Here is a 26,783-nt window from a genome sequence, read left to right on the forward strand (position 1 = left end):
CCAGAGAGAATTTTCTCAGATCCAAAGTGACACACGTCATTAGTGCCAACATGTGCCACCACCTGCAGCTGGCTGCACCCTGTGCTCTTCATGGCATCTGGAAGGACCCTTTCCACATCAGGAATTGACTCCACCTGGAATGCACACTGGATTTTTTCCCCCTCCTTAGCCACCATATCCCTAAGGGGCCCCATTACGCGCCTAACATTGGAGCTCCCAACTACCAATAAGCCCACCCTCTGCAATTGCCCGGACCTTGAAGGCTGAGAATCATCCTCTGAAACAAGGCAGGCAGCTGCATCTGGCTCAGCCAGAGACAGTACCTGAAACCTGTTTGTCAGATGCACCAGGGAGGCTTTCTGATCAGCCTCTGGGGACGTCTTTCGCTGCCTGCCATGCCTTGGAACGATATTTGTAATGGTGTAAAAAGTGACGGTTAAATCTAAACAGTAAAAAGTATGAGTCATCTACCTGAGCACTAAAGGGAATCTGTTAAATTTTGGTTACATGAAAAATCACACAATTTTAAAGTTTGGTGGTTTTTCTAAATACCTAGGGATGACAATAATGAACAAATTTAAACTGTAACACACAGAAAATATTGTTGAAAAGTGAAACAAAAACTGTATTGTATTCGAAAAACACTTAGAAGATGGAACAAATCTACCAGAGAGACTGCGTACACTATGCTTGCCCAGCCTATTCTGGAATATTGCTATGTGTTATAGTATAGAATAGTGTCACAGATATGATGAGAGAGTTGGGATTACAGTCATTAAAGCAAGGTAGTTACTGTTGTGAAATTTTTTCATGAAATATCAGTCGTCAGCTTTCTCTTTCAAATGTGAAAATATTTTGTTCACTCCCACCAACAGAGGGAGAAAAAAACTATCATGATAAAATAAATTGGAGCTCTCATGGAAAGACAGGTTTTAGTTTCCCCACATGCTGTTATAGACTGGGACAGTCAAGTAGTAGGCTGGAAGTGGTTAGATGAATACTATGCTAAACACTTCTATGAGAACTGCAAAGTAGTCATGTGGATGTAGACATCTTCTGGCAGAAAACTTCTTATGGCAGTATTAGAGCCAGCACTGCTGTTGTCGGTGCCCCTCACAGCCCTATATGTCTGTAGTGCAACAGGATCATAGTAAGCACAACAGCCCAGCTGGATGTTACTCCTGTCTCTGCTGCTCACTCCTTCCTCCCCGCCTCCCTCGTGGCCCCCCCCCCCTCCCCTCCCCGCCCTGCCCCACCCCTCCCCAATGCACCCATTTCCAATAAAACATTTTGAAGTTACAGAAACAAGCACCATGTTCAGTTTATTGTATTGTACTGTGAAATTTACCTGTATTTCAGTGAACTTTTTGTTTGTTTGTGGAGAGCTGTTTTCTCTATTTTTGGTTAAAACTTGGTGAATGTTCGTATTACACATATCACTGTCAATGACTTGCTGAATCTGGAAATGGGACAATTTTTACAATTAGTGACCCAGAATCAAAAAAGAATTGCAGCAGACAAAGTGGATCATTACTTTTTTGTGTGTGTGTGTGTGTGTGTGTGTGTGTGTGTGTGTGTGTGTGTGTGTGTGTGTGTGTGTGTGTGTGTGTGTGTGTAAAAGTAACTGTTTTGTTCAGCTTTTTAGGCACATCACATAAAATGGTACTTAAAAATGCATGAACAGTTACAAACAATGTTGTATATCTTTTATTATAAATTTAGCTCACTGCCAGAGTAGGTGTGGCATTTATTTCAAATAAATATCCCTGATATTACTTCAGTGATTAACACTGTCTACCTACAGTTCATATTTGGTGATTAATAACTTTTCTGTAATAAATGGCAAGTCTTTCCAAAAGTGTGAAATTAAAACAAAATAACCAAAATAAAGGCAGTCTGTTTGAAAATGCACAACTGTGAAACTAAAATTTGCTGATCAGTAACATTTATTTCCCTGTTGCTCCACCATTTGCATTGCAACACACTTAGATCTTTCTCTTTGATTAGAGCTGTGCTAAAGCCACCTGGTTTGTGAGTAGGATTCCTGCATCTGTTCACTACAAATTCTGACTTGTACTGAGCATGATCCACTGATTTCATACCAGCAGATACTGCAGGCCATTGTATTTGGTTGGTTGTTGTCTCCTGGAGAAAGTTGTTTGAGGTGGACCCTGTCTGCTTGTACATTATTGTCTTAAAAGATGAACCCTACACTGAAAATTTGATTGTAGGGCAGGATCCTGTTGCGATACTGCACAGATCTCAGATTTCTTTAAATAGCAATGAGTGGTATCTGATATTCATTTTGTATCATCCAAAAACATTAATGTCCCCTCTCCCTATTAAATCTGAGGGGCTGCAAGCCTGAAACATGCTTCACTCTCTTTCATGGTGATCATCAGGCATCAGTCAGGTTCTGCATTTGTTGGTGAAGGGAACATGATACCAAAGACTTGGATCTCTTTCAGGTGCTGACTTGCTTTTGTCCATCTTATTTGTGTTCAATGTATAGTGCATATATGGGTTTACTGTTGCTGTTTGTAATTGATGCTTAGTCTAAATGCATTGGGTGGGATGGTTTATAATCTCTGTGTCATCACAGCCCTCCCAGTTGCCTTCAAAAAGACAGCATGCAGAGCATTTATGAGCCATAATTTGTGAAAAGCAGTCATCAACTGGTGTTGTTGATCATGGGCAATCATTATGAGGCAGACCTTCAGTGTTTTGTGTCACACAACAAAAGCTGTAAGTTAGTAAGATGTCATTTTCTTCTGAACTATTTTCACACTCTACTTCTCATGCTGACAATCATATTCGTGATAGGAGACACAGGTCACACCACTAAACTGCACTAAGAATGGATGTTTACTTTTATATATGTTACATGGACAACTGTACATGATTTACTGTGGTCAAAAGAGAATTACGAAAGATACCTTCAGATAAAAAAACTAAACAGTTCATGTGTGCTGCAAAACCTTCCTCCTCCTTTTTGGTGGCATCCCTGTTTGTTCTGTGTGAAATTTCTGTATGTGTTTTGTTTGTAAAATTCAGTAAACAAATTTTATTTCACAGGGGCTTACCATGCATCCAGAGCTAGAGCTGTTTCATACGTCCGTGACTTGTCCGATGGAACCATTTCTCACCTTAGTGGAAGTTCAGCAGGGATGCCTGTGCCATCACAGTTTAGAAACCCCTGTAAGTATATGTCTGTTCATAAATGTTTCTGAATCCTTAAGTATCATAGTGGTCAAATATTGACTACTGAAGTCTTTATTTTCTGAAGTTTTATCATGTTATCCTCCTTTACAACTAGACAAATAAATCTGATAATGAAAAGGAGTAGGGAGGATTTAAAGCCTGTTAATCCATATTTATGTACCATTTGCAGATTGTAATTCCTACTGCTAGGATGGGTGTAGGTCTTTCTTCAAAGCATTATCATACAGTCATTTCATTCTGCACAGAATTACATGTGATAAATTGCTCTAAATATATTTGACTGCAAAAAAATGCAGAGCTTTGGTGATCGGTGTCAGAGTAGAACCTTTTTCTGGCAGTGCCATACATTCCTTTCTAATCTCAACACTATGTAATGAAAAAATATTAGATAGAGAAAACCAGTTCTTAGCCCATTCTTGCAGGGAAGTAGTAGTGCACAGTGCACAGACTATAGGAACCACTATGCCATTGGTCTCTCATAGGTCATCAGAAAAATCCCCAGACATACCGAATAAAGACAAACAAATAAGCTGAAAATATGATGGCATTGTTTAGATCAAATCCCTGCTGTTGTAAGAAAACATCGTCTTTATAGGCTTAAGGACAGACTGTGCTAGTGAAAATTGGCAAACAGTGTGCAGTGTAGCTGAAGCAGAGTGTACAGTTGGAAAAATCATCACACTCTTAAAATGTACAGTGGATTCACTCTCAGCTATATGTGTTTTAAATAAACCTTCAGTAGAAATGGTTGTATGCACAGGAGTAAAAGAGGGCCATGCAGTCTCGCATCTTTCCTCTTGTTTATATCATTATTAGGAGAACAACTGGTAGTGAATGGAAGGGTTTATTCTGCTAAAAAGTCTGTCAAATGTAACTTGAGTTTGCCAAATATCAAATCATATACAGGGCTATTACAAATGATTGAAGCGATTTCATAAATTCACTGTAGCTCCATTCATTGACATATGGTCATGACACACTACAGATACGTAGAAAAACTCATAAAGTTTTGTTCGGCTGAAGCCGCACTTCAGGTTTCTGCCGCCAGAGCGCTCGAGAGTGCAGTGAGACAAAATGGCGACAGGAGCCGAGAAAGCGTATGACGTGCTTGAAATGCACTCACATCAGTCAGTCATAACAGTGCAACGACACTTCAGGATGAAGTTCAACAAAGATCCACCAACTGCTAACTCCATTCGGCGATGGTATGCGCAGTTATAAGCTTCTGGATGCCTCTGTAAGGGGAAATCAACGGGTCGGCCTGCAGTGAGCGAAGAAACGGTTGAACTTGTTGCGGGCAAGTTTCACGCGTAGCCCGCGGAAGTCGACGAATAAAGCAAGCAGGGAGCTAAACGTACCACAGCCGAGGTTTGGAAAATCTTACGGAAAAGGCTAAAGCAGAAGCCTTACCGTTTATAATTGCTACAAGCCCTGACACCCGATGACAAAGTCAAACACTTTGAATTTTTGGCGCGGTTGCAACAGCTCATGGAAGAGGATGCGTTCAGTGCGAAACTTGTTTTCAGAGATGAAGCAACATTTTTTCTTAATGGTGAAGTGAACAGACACAATGTGTGAATCTGGGTGGTAGAGAATCCTCACGCATTCGTGCAGCAAATTCGCAATTCAGCAAAAGTTGACGTGTTTTGTGCAATCTCACGGTTTAAAGTTTACGGCCCCTTTTTCTTCTGCGAAAAAAATGTTGCAGGACACGTGTATCTGGACATGCTGGAAAATTGGCTCATGCCCCAACTGGAGACAGACAGCGCCGACTTCATCTTTCAACAGGATGGTGCTCCATCGCACTTCCATCATGACGTTCGGCATTTCTTAAACAGGAGATTGGAAAACTGATGGATCGGTCGTGGTGGAGATCATGATCAGCAATTCATGTCATGGCCTCCACGCTCTCCTGACTTAACCCCATGAGATTTCTTTCTGTGGGGTTATGTGAAAGATTCAGTGTTTAAACCTGCTCTACCAAGAAACGTGCCAGAACTGCGAGCTCGCATCAACGATGCTTTCGAACTCATTGATAGGGACATGCTGCACCGAGTGTGGCAGGAACTTGATTATCGGCTTGATGTCTGCCGAATCACTCAAGGGGCACATATCGAACATTTGTGAATGCCTAAAAAAACTTTTTGAGTTTTTGCATGTGTGTGCCAAGCATTGTGAAAATATCTCCAATAATAAAGTTATTGTAGAGCTGTGAAATCGCTTCAATCATTTGTAATAACCCTGTATATGCCACTCCAGGCAGTCCATTGTGTTAACACAGACTAAAGATCCAATTAACGAGCTGTAACAGTCAATTGTATATGAAAGTCAGTACATCTGAAGAAAGTTGCAGCTACAAGAAGACATCTGTAGTAAAATTCCTCAAGCAAAAACTGTATGTACCTTGCCAGAAAATGCATCTGATGGTGAAAAATGTACAAGTGAAAACTAAGAGGTGAGATTTGTGTTTCTTAGTTGTGCTTATGACTGAGACCAGTTATAACCTTATGCCTTTCAAAATGGGGTGCCTTGGTAGGCACTGAGAGTAACATCACTTAAATGCTATAGAAGTGATAATCAAATAAAGAAGGCAGCAATTATTTTGCAGTCAGATAGAAATAAGAAAGTGCTGTCAGTGACAGTTGGAGAAAGTGTATTGGATGCTTGAACTTGCCCCTACAATACACATGGGGTGTAAGTCTATGGAGAAAAGCTGAAGTGAATAGCACCACATAATGGAGGAAAAATGTACACCCACATTATTACCTTGCAGTTCATGCAGAGTGCTTTGACAAGGGTGCAGGAAATCAATGTTGAACACTATTTCTACTCTTCCACTATAAAACTGCATGAGTAAAATGTACACAACAGTTTCTCTGTCAAAGCTTTGATTTTTATTGCCTTAGTCATTCCTCCCCTTGTAAGCTGGAGGCAGCAAAATACCTCAGCAATCAGAGTAGGAAGTTGTTGATAGACATGTAATAAAAACACGGAATGAGCAGCCCTTTTGGGAACATTTTCTACCTTGTCTGTCATTTATATGAGATAATATTTCTGCGCTGCTCACCAATTTGATGATGATGATGATGATGATGATGATGATATGGAGATGGAAATATGGTAGTGCAAGCAGTTTCTTTAATGTCTTAGTTGTGTATTTTAAATGTTCTGCAAATGGAATGATCTATAATCTTCATTCCTTTTCTTGCTCACAGTAGCACTTACTGGCAAAAATTACTCTTCAGCCTGTCTTACGGCTTCTATGTTAGACTGACATACTACACCTGTACTGCTGCACTGTAAACCAGGATCTAATAAAATTGGAATGAAATATTATTTAATAGAAGTGAGTCCAGAGTATTACCTTAAATCATCTTTTAATTTCCATCTTCACAATTATTTCACAAATTTTATACAGATTGTTGCAGTTTTTCCAGTGGCACAAGACTTCATGCAGGCCTTTAACCCCAGCAAGAGAGTTAATCAATTTTCTCTATCGTCTCCATGTTGTCTTACTCTCTTGATGATAAATGTAACTGAGACAACAGCAAATATATTGTCTTCCAAGAGAACTCCTAATCAGTGGAAATTTTGTGAAGACCAAAAATACAAATGTTACTGTAAATCATGAAACTATCCAAATAACTGTGTGTTTTTGACGTGAATGTAGTACAACAGGCCTCCTACCTACAGCATAAATCAATTGGTTAAAGACTTACTTCCTGGTGAAGCTCATTTGTACTTGACACCATTGTAAAGAATTTGTTACATTTTCTTTGTTAAATTGAACTTTTTCCTAACATGCTTATATATAATAGTAAAAAGTTTCTTTCATTCTTCAATGTATAATTCATTGAAAACTTTATAAAAATGAAATAAGCAGGGCAAGCTTAATACTTGCAGTGATCAAAAATGTGTGTAGATTGTGACAACACACCATAAGATATGGAAATAAACATACAATACTAACATCGCATGAAACAAATTACAATATTCACCTGTTTGAAAATGTTGAGTAAGATCAAAAGAGCCTTCCAGAAATGTCATCACAGGATGATATCAACACAAGCTGATTGTCTTAGTGTAGCACTTTGTATATGTTTGTATAATGGATTAAATGGAGCATGGTAACCCATTGTTTGGTTCTCTTCATCAGTATTTATGAATAGGAAACAATTATACAAGCATGCAAATATATGATAAAACATTGTTAGAGGTCTGCTTCCTGAATGTAACAATGATCATTAACATAATTCCAGTCATTCACAAAAAATTTTCTTCCTGCCATGTAAGGCAAAATCCCTGCTAATCATATTTATTACATCGTCCAAGGAAATTTACACAAATTAGAACATTAACATTAAATAATGAGCACTCTTTCATGAGATATGAAGATAGTCACCTTTGATCTACAGAACACCTTGTAAAGTCAAAATCATCATCAAAACACACTTACACAATCGTAAACAGGAGTCTGTGACACCTAGCATCAAATATACAAAACATCATTCATTTTACCAGTAGGACTGCCTCTGGCAATTGCTATTCACACTTCATCCCACTGGTAATTGACACTCAACTTCCAGAGAGCTCACTGTGTGTCTAGCTGCTGTCTGTAGTATTTCACAACAGTTTCCCCACTGTTGAGCTGTTCACTGTTTATACATTCATTTAATTTAGAATTTTACAATTTTGCATGTGAAACTTATTGTTCACTCTGGCACAGTTCAGCACAATCTGCATTGCTGCTGCACTACAGATATTCACTTCTGTAAGTACTTGCACATCATTGCCATCATGATTATCCCGCACTGAAATCAATCATTCTACCAGACTTGTTCATCATCATTTCCTCAGTATGCACCCCCTCAGGGGGCTCAGCATTTAGTTGCTGGGTATGGGCTTGGCGACCCCGGGGTCCCTGAGCTGGGGACTGGGAAGCACCACCAGTCCTCAATACCGTAAGCTCTGAGCATGCTTCAACGACCACCATATGGTGCGACCGTGAAATGTTGTACAGTACAAAGCCCGGGGATCTTGGCTTAACTGCCTGGGTCGCGAGGATGGTATAAACCTCTATAAAAAAAAAAAACCCTCAATCTCAAGGTGTGCTGCGCACCAAGGAGATGCATGGCTGTTGAGGTACAACAGTTGGTAGCGGGCGACCTCTGGGGAACCTGCTACCCCCCCCCCCCCCCCCCCCCCCCCCCGGTTGTATTAGGCTTACCCAGGCAAGCGGGGTTCTGTCTGGGTGGGCATTCCTTCCCCTACCATGAAATGAAATACGAATAGTGTGCAAGCACGAGTCTCTAAGAAAGGAAAGTTCAATGCTTTACAGTACGACCCCCAATTCCCTTCCCTGTCCACACCAGGGGAGGAAAGGCAGTCTAAATTACCTGGTGAAACGTATTCTCCTCGATTTCTGGTTTGCAACCAAACAGATGGGGACTCATTTCTGATCACAAAGCCTCAGTTTTTTGTGGAAAATTTAGAGGACAAGTATGGAGAAGTTGAGGGCATGTCTAAAATGAAGTCTGGGGCAGTCCTCATACAGACAGCATCCCCAGCACAGTCACGGGCATTGCTTGCTTGTGACAAGCTCGGTGACGTTTCAGTCTCCATTACGCCTCCTAAGAGCCTCAATATGGTTCAGGGCCTTATTTTTCATTGTGACCTGTTGTTGCAGTCTGACGATGAGCTCCGTGCAAATCTGGAATGCTGCAGTGTCCACTTTGTATGACGTGTCTTCAGGGGACCTAAAGATAGTAGGGTTGCCACCAGTGCCTTCATTTTGGCTTTTGAGGGTGACACACTGCCCGAGAAGATCAAGGTGATGATATATCGATGTGATGTTAAGCCTTACGTCCCTCCTCCCATGCGCTGCTTTAAGTGCTGGAGGTTTGTGCATATGTCATCGAGATCTGACGGCAACCCTACCTGTCGGGATAGTGGACGTGTCTCCCACCCCAACGTCCTGTGTTCGCCGCCTCCTGTTTGTGTCAACTGCAGACAGAAACATTCACCTTGCTTGTCAGACTGCGTGGTTTATAAAAAAGAACAGAATATTATGGAATATAAGACCTTGGACAGGCTCACTTACACAGAGGCTAAACACAAGTACAACCGACTTCACTCTGTGCGCATTTCCTCGACGTTTGCTGCAGTGGCTTCGATGTCACCATGCCTGGCGACGAGCCCCCAAACACGGCCGCTTTTTGTGTGGGCCTTCCAGCCCGGCTGTCTGTTCCTGCCCCCCCCCCCCCCCCCGGTAGTTGGGGAACACCCTCTTCCATTGCTCCCCTGTTATCAACATCAGGAGTAACAACCCCTCCTTCTTTAAGGGCTTCAGTCCCCACCTCTGAGCTGGAGAAGTGCCCGCCTCCTCCGGCTCCCCTCGCACAGAAGGGATCTCTTGGTGCCCTCACTTCCATGGTTACTGCCCCTCCAAATGTCAGCAAGTGGCTGAAAAAGCCACTACCTGAGGGCTGTAGGGCTTCGAGGTCTTCCTCGGTCCATGAGACTGGGTCGGAAAAGCCCACCCAGCCTGATAAACCGAAGAACAAACGGGACCCTACCAAAAAGAAGAAAAAGCAAAAGGAGAAGGACAGAGACAGATGAGGAGATCACCACTGCCCCTGAAGATCATGTGGAGCATCTACCGTCCCCTCAGGAGCTAGGTGTTCTCGACCCACAGCTCCTATGGAAGTTGATCAGGCTACTTTGCAATCAGTGACAGTGAGTGCTTCTAATGCGTAACCAGGTTCTTTCATGTCTTCACAGTCAGGTACTATTATCCTTCAATGGAATTGCCATGGTTTTTTCCAACACCTTGCTGAGTTGAAACAACTTTTGTGTCGCTTCCCTGCCACTTGTCTGGCTCTACAGGAAACTTGGTTTCCTGTTAGGCGGACCCCTTCCCTCCGTGGCTACCGGGGTTACTATAAGAACCGCACAGAATATGACAGGGTGTCTGGCGGTGTCTGTATGTATGTTCTTGCCACTGTTCCTAGTGCCCCAGTGTCACTTCACACAGCTCTCGAGGCTATGGCTGTTAGATCCAGGCAGGAATGGAGCTTACCATCTGTTTCCTCTACCTTCCCCTGGATGAGGTTGTCCGTCTTGCCAACCTAGCTGCCTTGTTCACTCAGCTCCCCCCGCCATTGCTGCTTTTGGGAGACTTTAATGCCCACCACCCTTTATGGGCTGAGGCCCAGATCTTGGGCCAGGGTAGGAACGTTGAGGCTCTCTTGGCACAGCAGGACATTTGCCTCCTTAACACTGGTGCTCCCACATTTGTTAGCTTGACTCATCGCACATACACAGCCATTGACCTCTCTCTTAGTAGCCCAGGTCTTCTTCCATACCTCAGTTGGTCCATGATGAGTTCTGTGGTAGCGAACACTTTCCTATTCTGGTTTCTCTTCTTCACTCCCAATCCCCTGACCAGCTACCATGATGGTCTCTTCGTGGAACTGATTTGGCAGCCTACACTGCAGCTACTATGGCCGTTGCTCCGCCTCCTGGTGACATTGCTTTGGCAGTGGATGAGGTCACTATGGCCATTGTTTCTGCTGCCGAGGCAACTGTCCCCTGCTCTTCAAGTACCCTAAGGCGTAAGTCAGTCCCTTGGTGGACATCAGAGATTGCAGAAGCTATCCGGGACTGCCGGCAAGCCCTGGAATGACATCCTTCCCTAGAGAATCAAGTTGCCTTTAAACGGCTGTGATCCTGGGCTTGGCGGTTAATCGGGCAGAGCAAACAGGACTGCTGGGAACGATATGTTGCCACCATAGGTTCTTGCACCACCCCATCTCAGGTGTGGTCGCAGGTTTGGCGCATTTTTGGCTTTCACCCTCGTGCGTCTGTCCCTTGCCTTTCTCTTTGGTGTACACTTTGAACTGACCCAATAGCCATCACTGAACATCTGGCAGAGTACTTCGCTCATATTTCCATGGCAGCAGGCTACAGCACAGAATTTCACACCATTAAAGAGCAGGCTGAGCGTACGCAGTTGTCATTTCGTACGCACCATTGGGAACGATACAATGCCCTGTTTAGTGGATGGGAGTTCCAAAGTGCCCTTACAGCTTGCCCCGATACCTCTCCAGGCCCAGACTGCATTCACAACCAGTTTCTTCACCATCTCTCAGCGCACTGTCAGGGTGAATTACTCGCGCTGTTTAACCGTATCTGGACAGAGGGTTTTTTCCCCAACTCGTTGGCAGGATAGCGGTACCATTCCGGTGCTGAAACCTCGTGCAGATCCGCTGGTGGTTGATAGCTATCGCCCTGTCAGCCTTACCAACATTATGTGCAAACTCCTTGAATGGATGGTGTGTTGGCGTCTCTTGTGGATCCTCAAAGCTCAGGGCCTCCTAGCTCAGCAACAGGGGGGCTTCCGTCAGGGGTGCTCAGCAATTGACAATTTAGTCTCGCTAGAGTTGGCCATTCATATAGCTTTTACTTGGCGAGAACGTCTAATTGCTGTTTTCTTCGATCTTCGGAAGGCATACAATACCACCTGGCACCATCATATCCTTCCTACACTGCATGAGTGAGGCTTACAGGGTCCACTTCCGATTTATCTATGGAATTTCCTCTCCAGTCGCTCCTTTCAGGTTTGAGTTGGCAAATATTTTAGCTCTGTTCATATTCAGGAGAATGGTGTCCCGCAGGGCTCGATTCTCAGTGTTCCCCTCTTTTTGGTGGCGATTAATGGTCTTGCGGCTGCGGTGGGCTCATTGGTCTGTTCCTCTCTATATGCCGATGACTTTTGTCTTTAATACAGTTCCCCAAGCATCAGTGTCACTGAACGGTGGCTGCAGGGAGCTATCTGTAAGGCACATTTTTGGGCATCCAACCATGGTTTCCAGTACTCAGCCTCTAAGACACGAGTGATGCATTTCTGTCGTCATCAAACGGTCTACCTCCATCCAGAGCTCTACCTTGCCTATGAACTCCTTCATATTGAGGAGACACTTCACTTCCTTGGCATGCTGTTTGATGCTCAGCTCACTTGGACACATTATCTTCGTGAGCTTAAACAACGGTGTCGGCGGCACCTCAACATCCTTCGCTGCTTCAGCCACACCATTTGGGGGGCTACATGAACCACCCTCCTACAGCTCTATAATGCCTTAGTCCAGTCCCTTCTTCATCCTTCCGGCCCTCTTCTTCTTCCCCTCCTTGGTCCCTCCCTCAATTGCGGCTTTGCTTGGATTTGTCCTGCAACTCCAAGTCCTCCGTTCCACCTGCCATTCTTTGTCAACAATTCATGGCTCTTCTTGCCTTGTTCCACGATGCAGATGTAGTCTATACTGATGGTTCTGTGGTCGATGGATGCACTGGGTTTGCTTCCATCCACAGTGACTATGTTTAGCAGCATTCCCTGCCTTGTGGGAGCAGTGTTTTCATTGCGGAGCTGGTTGCTCTTTATTGTGCACTTGCTCACCTTTCCTCCTGCCCTGGGGAGTCATTTGTTGTGTGCAGTGACTCCCTGAGTGGATTGAAAGCACTTGACCAGTGTTTTTCTCGGGACCCTTTGGTGCGCGGTATTCAAGATGCTATTTTAGCTGTCGTAGAGTGTGGTCATTCAGCGAAGTTTGTGTGGAACCCGGGCCACATCGGCATTCCAGGAAACAAACGTGTCAATCAGTTCGCTAAGCAGGCCACCACTTCGGCACCGCTGGAGCTTGGTCTCGTGGAACGAGACCTCCGGTCAGCCCTACATTGCAAGGTCCATGATGTCTGGAGCTCTGAATGGTCTGTCTTGAACATGCCAAACAAGCTCCGCATGGTCAAGTCATCCACGGCTGTATGGAACTCATCCTTGAGGGGCATGCTTAGGGACTCAGTTGTTCTCTGCTGTCTCCGAATTGGACATACGCGGTTGACCCACAGCTATCTCCTTCGCCGTGAGAACCCACCCAAGTGTCACTGTGACGCAGGGCTGACAGTGGTCCATCTTCTGATGGACTGCCCACTTTTAGCTCTCTTGCGGCAGTCCTTTAATTTACCAGTTGCACTTCCCTTAATTCTAGGTCATGATGCCTCTATAGCTGACTCAGTTTTACGTATTATCCATGCAGCTGGGTTTTATCACTCACTCTAGTGTGGGCGCCCTCGCATGATTTCTCAGGCTACACCCACTCCAGCGACTTTTAATTGTGAGGTGGATACCAAAATAGTGTCTTTTATCATAACAAGTTGTGTTGGTACCTCTATCAATGCTTTCCAGCTGGAGGTTCTTCGTTTGTAGTTGAGTGGTTGACCTTCTACCTGATTCAGTAACCACTGTAGTCTGTTTTACTCTAGTCAACTATTTGCTCTGCTCCTTTTAAGTGTCCTCTATTTTGTGTTACTGCGGTGTTCATTTTAGCTCTGTACTCCTTGGTGTTCTTTTTTCCCTCCCTTTGGGTGCAGAGGTTATGCTTTTACTGTATAGGCCTTTGACAAGAATGTCTTTTTGGAACTGGGGACTGATGACCTTGATGTTTAGCCCCCATCAAACACCAAAATCAGTATGCACACAATGCTAGATACATAGTCCATAAATCTCGCAGTAACTTCTGACTAATTTCCCTAACCAAGTACTAGATATTTAATAATATGTGAAAGCAAACATTGCTAAATTAGTAGCTTTCTAACCTAAATCATCTGCTACTACATATAACATTTTCAATCAAGTTTTAGAGCCCCTCTGCGGGTCCAGGGTTAGAATACGCCCAAGGTATCCCTGCCAATTGTAAGAAGTGACTAAAAGGAGTGTGTCATTTTTTGGCCCCAAAACTTCAGGTCCCATTTTATGCTTTGACCTGCCACTTTCCAAATTCTATAGAAGTGTGGGCCATATGGGGAAGGGCACCTTATGTGGTGCATGAGTTATCCATAGTGCCCTTTGATTTGATCTCCTGAACCTCTTGTCATGGCTTTGCATCTCCACCTGCAATTCAACTATTTGGGCGAGGACACTTTCCAGGGTATGTCATCTTCTTCCATTCTCTCCTGTACTCTTTTGCCCCCATGACAATATCGGATTTCTGTGCTAAATATCCAGCACAGTAGGCAGTCCATTGTGAAGGGGCAGTCATGTACCCATTTGGTGGTAGCCCCCTGACAACACAGGGATCACACTGCTGATGCCCGAACTGTAAACTCCCCACATATGCCAAGTAGTAGATGCCCGTCTTCCTGGGCCGTCAGGACTCCTGGCGATGGCCATCATGCCAGGTAGTCTTTGCTGTGGCTGGATGGCACCTGTGGGGAGAGCCCCTGATCGGAGTGGGGGGCATCAGGGTGGATGACCTGAAATGAAGCCGACCAAGTCATCTCCTGCCGGTGACTGTATGGTGCCAGAATGGACAGGAACTCCTTTCTACCTACAAAGCCTCAATTTTTTGTTGAATATCTTGAGGATAAGTTTGGGGAAATGACAGCACTGTCTAAGATGAGAAGCGGTGCAGTCTTGATTCAGGTAGCATCCCCAGCCCAACACAGGTGTTACTCACTTGTGACCGGCTGGGTGATATTCCTATTTCCACCACACCCCATAAAAACCTCAGCACTGTCCAGGGGATTATTTTCCATTGCGACCTCCTCTTTCAGTCTGATGACAAGCTCCACGCCAATCTAGAATGATGGGATGTTCGTTTCATCTTGCATATTTACAGGGGATGCCTAGACAACAGAGTTGCTACTAGTGCTTTCATCTTGGCCTTTGTGGGTTATTTCTTTACCTGAAAAGGTCAAGGTGATATTTTACCATACATCCCTTCCCCATGTGGTGCTTTAAGTATTGGAAATTTGGGCCCAAGTCTTCCCACTACACTTCCAGTGCCACATGTTGAGACTGGTGGACATCCACTGCATCCAGATACTCCATGCGCTCACCTCCCACTTGTATCAACTGTGGAGAGTGGCACTCCCCCTGCTCGCCAGACTGTACAGTATTCCAAAATGAGTGGAAAATTGTGGAGTACAAGACCCTGGACCAGTTCACTTACCAAGACGCTAAACATAAATTTGAATGATTACACCCCGTTCGGTTGACATCCACATATGCTGCAGCTTGGTGGTAGGGGGAAAAATTCCCTTCCATTACTCCCAAACTACCTATTTTGGGAGCAAGGCTGCCCCTCCCCCCCCCCCAAATTCAGGGGAAATTGGTCACCCCCCGAGCTGGATAATCAACAGCCTCCGCCAGCTCCTGTCGTGCGGAAGGAGTCCGTTGGGACCCTCTCTCCCAAGGTCTCCACTAATGTGACAGCAGACATTCACCAGTGGCTAAAGGAGCCAAAAGCTGCTGGACCAAGAGCTTCACAGTCAAGGTGCCTGAAGCTACTTTGGAGAAGTACTTCTAGCAAGCCCCTAAAGAGAAGTGAGAGGGCAAGCAAATAAAAAGTCTGCTAAGACAGAGGACCCTCTGGTGGTGGCACCACCACCACCCACCACCACCACCTTTCCCTACCAAGTCTGCACTTGCAGATCAGGTGGAGATCTTAGTGTCCCCTGAGGACCTGGCTCTCACTGATGCCTCACTCACAATAAGAACAGATACAAATAATCAGTCGGTGGCAGCAGGTGCATAGTGTCCAACATGTGCTGAGACCACTTGTATCTCTCATTGACATGGATCTGCACTTCCCCTTACTCTCCAGCTGTTGGGCGAGGTCACCCTCTTGGGTACGTTTTCCTCCATCCTCTCGCTTTCTGCACTGTCAACGATAATGCGCCTGATACCCAGCATGGTAGCCAGTCCATTATGGGGCCACCATGTACCCTGTTGGTTGTAGCCCCTGACCACACAGGGATCACTCTGCTGATGCCTGCACCATTAACTCACTACGTATACCAAGGAGTACATGCCTGTCACTATGGGCATCAGGATTCCCAGCAATGGCCATCCTGCCAGGTAGCCTTTGTTGCGGCTGGGTGGCGCCTGTGGGGAGGGCCCCTGGTCGAAGTGAGAGGCATCAGGGCAGATGACATGCCATGAAGCTTAGTACGTCATGTCTTCCTGGTGGTCAAACACCAGCAGTCTCTAAGCAGTCAAGGTCTAACTTCAATGCTAAGAAATATGACCCCAAATCATCCCCCCCTTCGCCACACCGTGGGAGCAATGCCAGCCTAAGAATGACAGTGAAGCTCATTCACCCCGGCACCTCGTATGTATAACAGTCGATGGGGAACATTCCTTGTCAATGAAAAATCAGTTTCTTGTGAAGCATTTCGAGAATAAGTTTGGAGAGGTGGAGGCCTTGTCCAAAATGCGGTTAGGGTTGGTCTTGATCAAAACAGCATCCTCTGCCAATTCACGGGCATTCGCCTGTGAAAACGTGGGGCTGTTTCTGTTTCCATCATACCCCATAAGAGCTTCAATATGGTCCAGGGTATCATTTTTTTCAGGAACCTTCTTCTGCAGTCTGATGATGAGCTGCGTGCCAGTGCAGAGTGGTGAGGTGTTCATTTCATTCGGTTCGTCCACCGGGATCCCAGGGATAATCAGGTTGCCACCGGTGCCATCATCTTGGCCTTCAAGGGTCACACATTACTTGAGAAGGTCAAGGTGGTGGCTTACCGCTGTGATGTAAAGCCATATATCCCTCCCCCGATAAGGTGCTTTAAGTGCTGGAACTTCAGCCTTATGGTTTCCTGCTGTACTTGCAGCATCACCTGTCTTGATTGTGGACATCCTTTGCATCCCAATACTCCTTGTGCCCCACCTCCCATCTGTGTCAACTGCAGAGAGCACCATTTGTCTTGCTCTCCAGACTGCGGGATTCTCCAGAAAGAAAGAAAAATAATGGAATACAAGACCCTGGATTGACTGACCTACACTGAGACTAAGAGAAAATATTTGAGGCTGCATCCTATGCATATGTGTCAACCTATGCTGTCACTAAGACAACAGTTCTACCATCTTCCGTTCCACTGTGTACAGTTAGTTCTGAGTCGTCAGACATCACCTGCCCCGTTGATGGTAGGGGCACTTCCCTCCCTGTTGCTTCTGCACAACCTACTTCAGGAGAAACACCACCACTAACTACAAGCTCTGTGTCTGAGGATGAGGTGGAGATTCTGGCTTCTGCTGAGGACCTACACTCCTGGAAATGGAAAAAAGAACACATTGACACCGGTGTGTCAGACCCACCATACTTGCTCCGGACACTGCGAGAGGGCTGTACAAGCAATGATCACACGCACGGCACAGCGGACACACCAGGAACCGCGGTGTTGGCCGTCGAATGGCGCTAGCTGCGCAGCATTTGTGCACCGCCGCCGTCAGTGTCAGCCAGTTTGCCGTGGCATATGGAGCTCCATCGCAGTCTTTAACACTGGTAGCATGCCGCGACAGCGTGGACGTGAAGCGTATGTGCAGTTGACGGACTTTGAGCGAGGGCGTATAGTGGGCATGCGGGAGGCCGGGTGGACGTACCGCCGAATTGCTCAACACGTGGGGCGTGAGGTCTCCACAGTACATCGATGTTGTTGCCAGTGGTCGGCGGAAGGTGCACGTGCCCGTCGACCTGGGACCAGACCGCAGCGACGCACGGATGCACGCCAAGACCGCAGGATCCTACGCAGTGCCGTAGGGGACCGCACCGCCACTTCCCAGCAAATTAGGGACACTGTTGCTCCTGGGGTATCGGCGAGGACCATTCGCAACCGTCTCCATGAAGCTGGGCTACGGTCCCGCACACCGTTAGGCCGTCTTCCGCTCACGCCCCAACATCGTGCAGCCCGCCTCCAGTGGTGTCGCGACAGGCGTGAATGGAGGGACGAATGGAGACGTGTCGTCTTCAGCGATGAGAGTCGCTTCTGCCTTGGTGCCAATGATGGTCGTATGCGTGTTTGGCGCCGTGCAGGTGAGCGCCACAATCAGGACTGCATATGACCGAGGCACACAGGGCCAACACCCGGCATCATGGTGTGGGGAGCGATCTCCTACACTGGCCGTACACCACTGGTGATCGTCGAGGGGACACTGAATAGTGCACGGTACATCCAAACCATCATCAAACCCATCATTCTACCATTCCTAGACCGGCAAGGGAACTTGCTGTTCCAACAGGACAATGCACATCCGCATGTATCCCGTGCCACCCAACGTGCTCTAGAAGGTGTAAGTCAACTACCCTGGCCAGCAAGATCTCCGGATCTGTCCCCCATTGAGCATGTTTGGGACTGGATGAAGCGTCGTCTCACGCAGTCTGCACGTCCAGCACGAACGCTGGTCCAACTGAGGCACCAGGTGGAAATGGCATGGAAAGCCGTTCCACAGGACTACATCCAGCATCTCTACGATCGTCTCCATGGGAGAATAGCAGCCTGCATTGCTGCGAAAGGTGGATATACACTGTACTAGTGCCGACATTGTGCATGCTCTGTTGCCTGTGTCTATGTGCCTGTGGTTCTGTCAGTGTGATCATGTGATGTATCTGACCCCAGGAATGTGTCAAAGTTTCCCCTTCCTGGGACAATGAATTCACGGTGTTCTTATTTCAATTTCCACGAGTGTATATCTGGCGGGGCCCTCACACAATGGATGTCGATCTCATAGGTACTCATCTGGTGGCAGCAAGTGACCCTGAGGCATAGACTGCCTCATTCATTGTTTAATGCCTTCCCAGTCTCATGATCACGTAATCCTGCAGTGGTATTGCAGTGGTTTTTTCCACCACCTGGCTGAGCTACGGCAATTGTTCAGCTTTACACCTGCTTTCTGCATTGCCCTCCAGGAATCCTGGTTCCCAGTAATGCGGACTCCTGCCCTCCACCACTATAAGGGATATTACAGGAACTGTAGAGACTATAATAGAGTGTCAGGTGGAGTTTTTGTCTTTGTCCTGAACTCAGTATGTAGTGAACCTGTGTCCCTTCATACCCGTCTTGAAGCTGTGGCTGTCAGCATAATGACGACACAGAAATTAACTGTTTGCAATGTATATCTCCCTCCAGATGGTGCAGTATCCCCGAACGCATTGACTGCTCTGATTGATCAACTGCCTAAATCTTTCCTACTTTTGTGAGATTTTAACGCCCATAACCCGTTGTGGGGTGTTGCCATGCTTACTGGCCAAGGTATGGAGGTCGAAAATCTACTGTCACAACTCGATCTCTGCCTCTTAAATACAGGTGCCCCCACACATTTCAGTGTGGTACATGGCACACATTCAGCCACTGATCTCTCGATTTGCAGCCCTGGCCTTCTCCCATCTATTCACTGGGGAGCACATGAATACCCGTGTGGTAGTGACCACTTGCCCATCTTCCTGTCACTCCCTCGGCATCATGTCCATGGCTGCCAAACTAGATGGGCTTTAAACAAGCCAGTCTGTCACCATTCAATCTCCCCCACATGGTTCCATCGATATTGTTGTTGAGCAGGTCACTACAACGATCATTTCTGCGATGGAAAACGCGATCCCTTGTTTCTAAGGTTGCCTCTGGTGAAAGACAGTCCCTTTGTGGTTGCCGGAAGACACTGAGGCAATTAAAGAGCATCAGCAAGCTCTACAGCAACATCAGCAGCACCCTTCCCTAGAGCACCTAATAGTGTTTAAGCAGCTCCATGCCCGTGTCTGCCAGCTTCCAAAACGATGGAAACAGCAGTGTTGGGAGAGGTACATGTCGACCATTGGGTGCCATACGTCACCTTCCCAAGTCTGGATGAAAATCAGACGTCTTTTTGGATACCGACACCAACAGGTGTCCCTGGCATTACCATCAATGACGTATTATCTAATGACACAAACGTGATTGCCGAGCACTTTTCTGAGCATTGTGCTCGAGCCTCTTCATCAGAGAACCACCCCCCTGCCTTTTGCAGCCTCAAACGGTTGATGCAAAGAAAAGTACTCTCCTTTGCTACATGCCACAGTGAACCCTATAACACCCCATTTGCAGAGTTGCAGCTCCTCAGCACCCTTGCAAATTGCCACAACACGGCTCCTGGGCTGGATCAGATCAACAGTCAGATGATTAAACATCTCTCATCTGACTACAAGCAACATCTCCTTGTCATCTTCAACTGGATCTGGTGGGATGGCATCTTTCCATCGCAGTGGCTGGAGAGCACCATCATTCCGGTGCTCAAACCCTGTGAAAACCCGCTTGATATGGATAGCTACTCTCCCATCATGGTCTCACCAACTTTGTTTTAAGCTGCTGCAATGTATGGCGTGTCAGCGGTTGGGGTGGGTCCTAGTCATGTGGCCTACTGGCCGCATGTCAGCGTGTCTTCTGCCAGGGTCACTCTACTACTGATAACCTTGTGTCACTTGAGTCTGCCATCTGAACAGCCTTTTCCAGCTGCCAACATCTGTTTGCCATCTTTTTTTACTTACTTGAAGCATACGACATGACCTGACGACATATCTTTGCCAGATTGCATCAGTGGGGTCTCCGGGACCTGCTGCTGAATTTTATCCAAAGCTTCCTGTCACTCTGTTCTTCCTTTGTCCAAGTTGGTGCCTCCCGTAGTTCCCCCCCCCCCCAAATTCAGGAGAATGGCATTCTGCAGGGCTCTGTATTGAGTGTCTGTCTATTTTTCTGTCTAGCAGCAGCTGTGGGATCATCGGTCTCAACACCTCTGTATGCGGATGACTTCTGCATTTCGAACTGCTCCTCCAGTAGTGGTGTTGCTGAGGGGTGCCTACAGGAACCCATTCACTAGGTGCAGTCGTTGGCTCTAGTCCACAGCTTCCAGTTTTCAGCCGTGAAGTCATGTATCGTGCATTTCTGTCAGCGGCCCACCATTCATCTGGAACCAAAACTTTACCTTAATGATGATCCACTCACTGTAAAGGAGACATATTGATTCTTAGGACTGGTTTTTGATGCCCAATTGACTTAGCTACCTCACCTTCATCAGCTGAAGCGGAGGTTCTGGCAGCACCTCAGTACCATCTGCCACCTGAGCAACACCATCTGGGGTGCAGATAGCTCAACGCTGTTGCAGCTCTACCCTGCCCTTGTTCAATCCCGCCTTGACTATGGGAGTCTGGTTTATGGTTTGGCAGTGCCATTAGTGTTGCATTTACTTGAACCAGTGCACCACTGGGGTGTTCACCTAGCGACGGGAGCTTTTAGAAAGAGTCCCTCCATTGAAGGTTAGCCGTGCACAACTGTTTGCCAGTTACATTGCACACATTCGTAATTCTCCTGTGCATCCAAATTACCACCTCCTTTCCCACCCACAGCAGTTCATCTCCTGCATCAGTGGCCAACGTCAGGGCTTATGATAGCAGTTCGCGTCCGGTCCCTTCTCTCTGAACTGGAGTCCTTCTCATTACCATGTCTGCTCAAGGTCAGTTCATGTACATGTCCATTGTGTACACCTAGGCTGCAGATTATGATGGACCTTTTGCATGTCCATAAGGGCTTCATTAACCATGCGGCTCTCCGCTATCACTTCCTTTTGATTCTTGACGTGTACCAGGGCCATGAAGCGGTTTACGCCGATGGCTTGATGGCTGATGGTCATGTAGGCTTTGCATATGTTGATGGAGGACATACTGAACATCACTCCTTGCCATTTGGCTGCAGTGTTTTCACTGCAGAGCTTGCAGCCATTTCTCATTCTCTTGAGCACATGTGCTCATGTCCTGGCGTGTCATTTCTTCTGTGTACTGACTCCTTGAGCAGCCTACAAGGTTGTCCTGTTGTAGCATCCATTCAGGAGTCCCTATATGCCCTGGAATGGTCCCATCATTCAGTGGAGTTTGTGTGGACCCCAGGACAAGTCAGTATTCAAAAGATTTTGGATGCTATGAGACTTTTGAAGCTGCTCTTTCAAAATTTCTGGATGTGTTGTAACTTTCTAAATTCCTTTAGTATCCGGAGTCTGCTTCTATAGCTGAGTTGTCAGTCCGAAAATTGACACCTGGGAGAACAGTGTACTGACTCTACATCCCTTCATACTGCATCCCCATGAGGCCACATGGTAGAGGATTACATGATGATTGGTTGACATTGTGTGGTCTTCAGAGCACAATTATGAAGTTTTTTAGTATCCTGAACTAGATGGATGTAACCTCCTGTTCTTGAAACATTTAAGAGGATTAGAATATGCAGTCTTCAAATTTTCAAATGTCTCCCAATCTAACATTTGTCTAACACCTCAGTTTACATCTGTTATTGTGGCCCAAGGCATAGGCTAAGTAGGGTGACAAAAAGGTTTATGGGGCCCCACTTCCAGATGACATACATTTTATTTAGATATTAATAATTGTTCCTGAAACATGAGAATTGCTACCCAGGATATCTTTTGATTTTAGTTTTCATGTGGCAATTAATCAGTCTTGTACTTTACCTTAGATTGCTTCCTTTACATTCAGCTTTCCTCATTATCCTGTACATACTTCTTGTAATGGCCTATATTCAGTACCCACTACTTTTATTTTAATTTGATCACAGAATCATTCACATGCCACGTTGGATCTTTGTAAGTCATTCCCAATTATCTCTCTCTCGACAAACACTTTCTGGTTGAGACATTGAACAGCAAGTTCTTATGCCACAAAAGTTCAAATTGCAAGAAAGTTGGCCAACAAATCTTCAACTACTGAAAGGGAATGCTCCACAGTTTTTCTGTTTAGTTCCAACTCTTTATGGAATTGCAGTTTTAGTGCCTTAATCCCGTAGCCACCCCTCTGATTAATTTGAAGCTACTTACAGTTAAGGTTAATACCTTCTCTTTTTTTCTGTTTTCAGTGAAATAAATCCATATGAAGAACATTCAAATCTATCCATGGGTTGATAATAGCTATGACCATAATACTTATTGATGTTAATGTTTATATAACTGATTGCTTCTTGTAATTTGCCATTCACTTCTTCATTTAGTTTCTTAGATCATAGGCCATGCTATTGTAGTGCACTAGGTTTCTTCCTCCTTTCTTCTTCCTATACCTCCAACTGTTGTTTTGAGGCTAGGTCTGAATGTCTATCTAGTTTTCCAATTCCATTACCATTGGCCTTCTTTTGTCCCTATTCTCATTTTTCTGATACCATCATTAGCTGTCATCACTGATCAACATCTTTTCAGCGCATTCCTCCAAAGATATTTTTCTATTCCCTGCTTGATATATTATCATACTTGACTGACAATGCCTGCAATTGTTGTTGCCTTGTGACCATGTCTATTCATCTCTTCTCTATTCTCGCATCATATATCTCTGCTGTTCAACATTGTGGTTCCCTCACTTCTCCTGTACTATTGTTTATATGATAATTTTACATCACTTCATGAATTGCACCCACTTTCTGCTCTGTGACCTAAATTTCCTAATTTCAGAGGATCCTTGAAGTATCGATTTATTATGTATCTTGCTTCCTGTACTTCAGTTTATTCAAATACTTCTCAAAGTATATGAGAATTTTGCCTTTCCTTGTGTCATACAGTTCTGAATTGAAAACATTCTCCTGAATGCTGTGCAACCAACATTTTTATAGGAATGTTTTCCCAAAATATTTTATTCATCAACTGCTTTTGTTGCCCATAATGTAGCATGTCATTGTATATAACATCCAACAAATCTGATCTTACTTTTCTGTCCATTTTTGTGGTAATACACTGTGGAAAAATTTTATGAAAAACACTGGGTGTACTTCACGCCTTCCGGCATAACATACTGTCTTCCAGAAAGTGCATCATTAAAAGTTGTTATGCCCCCTTAAGATTTTTTCCTCCATTTGTGCCTTTTCCTGCCTGCAACAACTCATTAAATTCATACTGGATACCTTGTATTGTCAACTCACTGACTTGGAGTGTTCCTTCACATAGTTCTTTCAGTTTTTGCTGGTGAAGTACCAGTGACCTTCTAAATTTTGTAATTTCAGAGGATACTCAAGGTATTGACTTATTAGGTACCATTATCTTGCTCTGAGTACTTTAGTTTATTCAAACACTTCTCAAAGTATCTGAGAATTGTACCTTTTCTTGTCTTACACAGTTCTTTCACCATCTTCTCTCTGACAGCCACCTTATCATCCTTATTTTCTCTCATCCTGGGGTTTGAGTGACCTGCTCATTTTTTTAACCTTCCCTAAACTATCCCTCTCTCCTCTCCAAGAAAGAAACTATTAATTCTGAAAGCTAGGATAGTGTAGTTTCTAAAGCTCAGATGAATTTCACTACAATTTATTTAAGTGTCTACTCTGTTCATGATAAATGAGATATTTTCTGCCAAAGATAGCTCAAGAATGGTTGTGTGTGTGTAAGAAAAAACGCCTCTGAAGTGAAATACTCTCAAGTGCATTTTCATTTCAATGCAATCATAATAATTTATCAGATAAAATATGTAAATTAAAAATTTTTTTACAATTGAATGACATAAAATTCGTAGCTGCCGATATGTGCTTAAAATGAAACTTAGTGAACTGTGCTGTTGTGACTTATTTCTGATAATTTGGAACATATATGTTCAGTGCAAATACACTAATATTACTGGAGCTACAAAAGTACTGCACTGAAACTTTTGAAACCATGAATTTGTGGACATGATGTATTTTTAATTTATTTTTTACTGTAGATTTTCTTATAAATTGTGAACTGTGATCACATAGTTTCAACTGGCAAGGGAAGTGTAAGGTTTTTTTTCTGTTTCTTGTAAGTAAGTCCAAAATGATTTTTCTCATGTAATTTCAGTCTGTTGTGTAAGAGTATAATTTCGTTAATATTTAGGGAAGGGATAGCAGGGTGATCAGTAAAGAAGAGGTGGCAACATTGTAATTTCATTTCAATCCATGTGGATGTCACAATCATTTTCTTTAGCTTCAGTATATGAGATACACTGTTGGAGCTTTTCCACAGTAATACACTGTCTCTAATGACAGACCCAAATTACTTTGTAATGTGTGGTTTCACATGTGTTGGTACAAATAACATTAGATAATATGTGCACTGCAAATTAATATAAATTTAAGCTGGAATATGAATGTTGAAATCTCGGTGAATAAAATGAGCACTTTCTTCCAAGTTGTACTTCTGCAATACGCGGTAGGTGGGGATGTAGTTCAGATTTATAAATTTCTTGGTATACACTTGTAAACATTTATTGCAAAAGAAGGTTCCAATAATACAACCATCAGTGCTCAGAACCTCTAGAATGCTTGTCTGAATGGCAGTCCTATATCCATAGGTGTTTCACTAACTAAATTTTCTGTCGCTTCTTGACATATGGCAATAACATTAAATAGGCAACACAGTAATGTGATCCTTATTTATTATTGGTTTGTATATTATTCAAAGTACAGAGAAATGTGAAAAAATATTATTAATGATGTGGTGAACTTGTAAAGTTAATCTTGTCACTTGTATACGAGTTACACATCATCTTAGCTGTTAAAAAACGTTCTGAAATGAAAATCATGTGTGCAGAGCAACTAACAATCATTATATTGTTTTGTTTGAGGATGTGAATTAATCAGTTAGTAAAATTAAGGAAAGGTAACCACTCATCTATAGCAGACTGATGTGAGGAGCACAGAAATATGTAACAGAAAACAGCAATCCCACTAGCTAGCTTTTGAGCACTAGCTCTTGTGTGTGAGAGAATGTGTGTACTATTGCTAGAAAAAGAGCTAGTGCTTGAAAGCTAATGTGAAAGCTTTTTACACATCGCTCCATCCAGGAATTTCTATGAATATATCAATTTGCTTGTAGTTGTCTTTCACTGAAATAAGTTTTCATTCTTGTAAAGATATTTGAATCTCAACATAATTCTCTTACTTACATGCTATTGAAATACATACTTTGAAATGTTACATTAATTTGACAAGTGCAATATTTCAGATAAGATGAGAGTACCAGAAACTGTCTTGCTCCAGGAACTTATCTATTGTTTCCAAGGAATAGGAGGAAGAGTTTTAATAGAAGATCCTGTCTCTCGAGGCTTCAAGATAGATTCGAAGGTAAGTTAATCCAAAACCTAGAACTTTAGAATTTATTAATCCAATAGCAATTAAGCATTTTTCCAAACAATGTTTTTGGTTCTGTTTATTTCTGTGTATTTGCAGGAAAATTATTCCTAAGCATATGTAATTTTCTGTTCATTAGATTTTTAGTAGAAATCATTGTACCAGTGGGACTTAACAATAGAGATAATGCAAAAGATAGCCCTTACTTGATAATAACTACAATCCAAGTTTCTAAGACCAGTCCCACTCTCTGTAACATCAACTAAGTGTTCATCTTTGTGTTGTTTTCCTGCACATTATTCACACCCTTACCATTTCTGGCATTGCAATATTTAAATATTGCTGAGGAAGACTACCACCAGCCACAAACATGTTTTGTGGCTAGTTTTGGCTGCCCAACACAGACTTAGACCCAGCAGGGATGAAATAACATGGAAATACTTGTCTGGTGCTTAGTTTTCAGAACCTACTTCACGACAGCATTGCTAAATCATTTGGTTTCTTAAATGATTTGATATTTTTCCTAGCATATTTCTAACTTACAGGATTCTAAGATGTCTGTCTGGGTCACATCTCAAGTTTAACATTATATTTAGGCATACTGACTTGTCATCTCCCCCCTGCGGGTTCGGGGGTTAGAA

At 44.2% G+C, this 26,783-nt stretch overlaps 1 protein-coding gene across 1 annotated transcript in view; it reads left to right on the top strand.

Annotated features, from left to right (window-relative positions):
* Window positions 1–26,783, top strand: part of LOC126184381 (gamma-tubulin complex component 3-like) — a 258,538-nt gene that overhangs the window by 15,251 nt on the left and 216,504 nt on the right. Inside the window, exons 5-6 of the mRNA XM_049926766.1 lie at window positions 3,076–3,198; window positions 26,018–26,136. Of these exons, the coding sequence (XP_049782723.1) occupies window positions 3,076–3,198; window positions 26,018–26,136 (242 nt within the window). The remainder of the gene's footprint in view (window positions 1–3,075; window positions 3,199–26,017; window positions 26,137–26,783) is intronic.

The sequence above is a fragment of the Schistocerca cancellata genome, chromosome 4 (genome assembly GCF_023864275.1).
Source record: "Schistocerca cancellata isolate TAMUIC-IGC-003103 chromosome 4, iqSchCanc2.1, whole genome shotgun sequence".
NCBI lineage: Eukaryota > Metazoa > Arthropoda > Insecta > Orthoptera > Acrididae > Schistocerca > Schistocerca cancellata.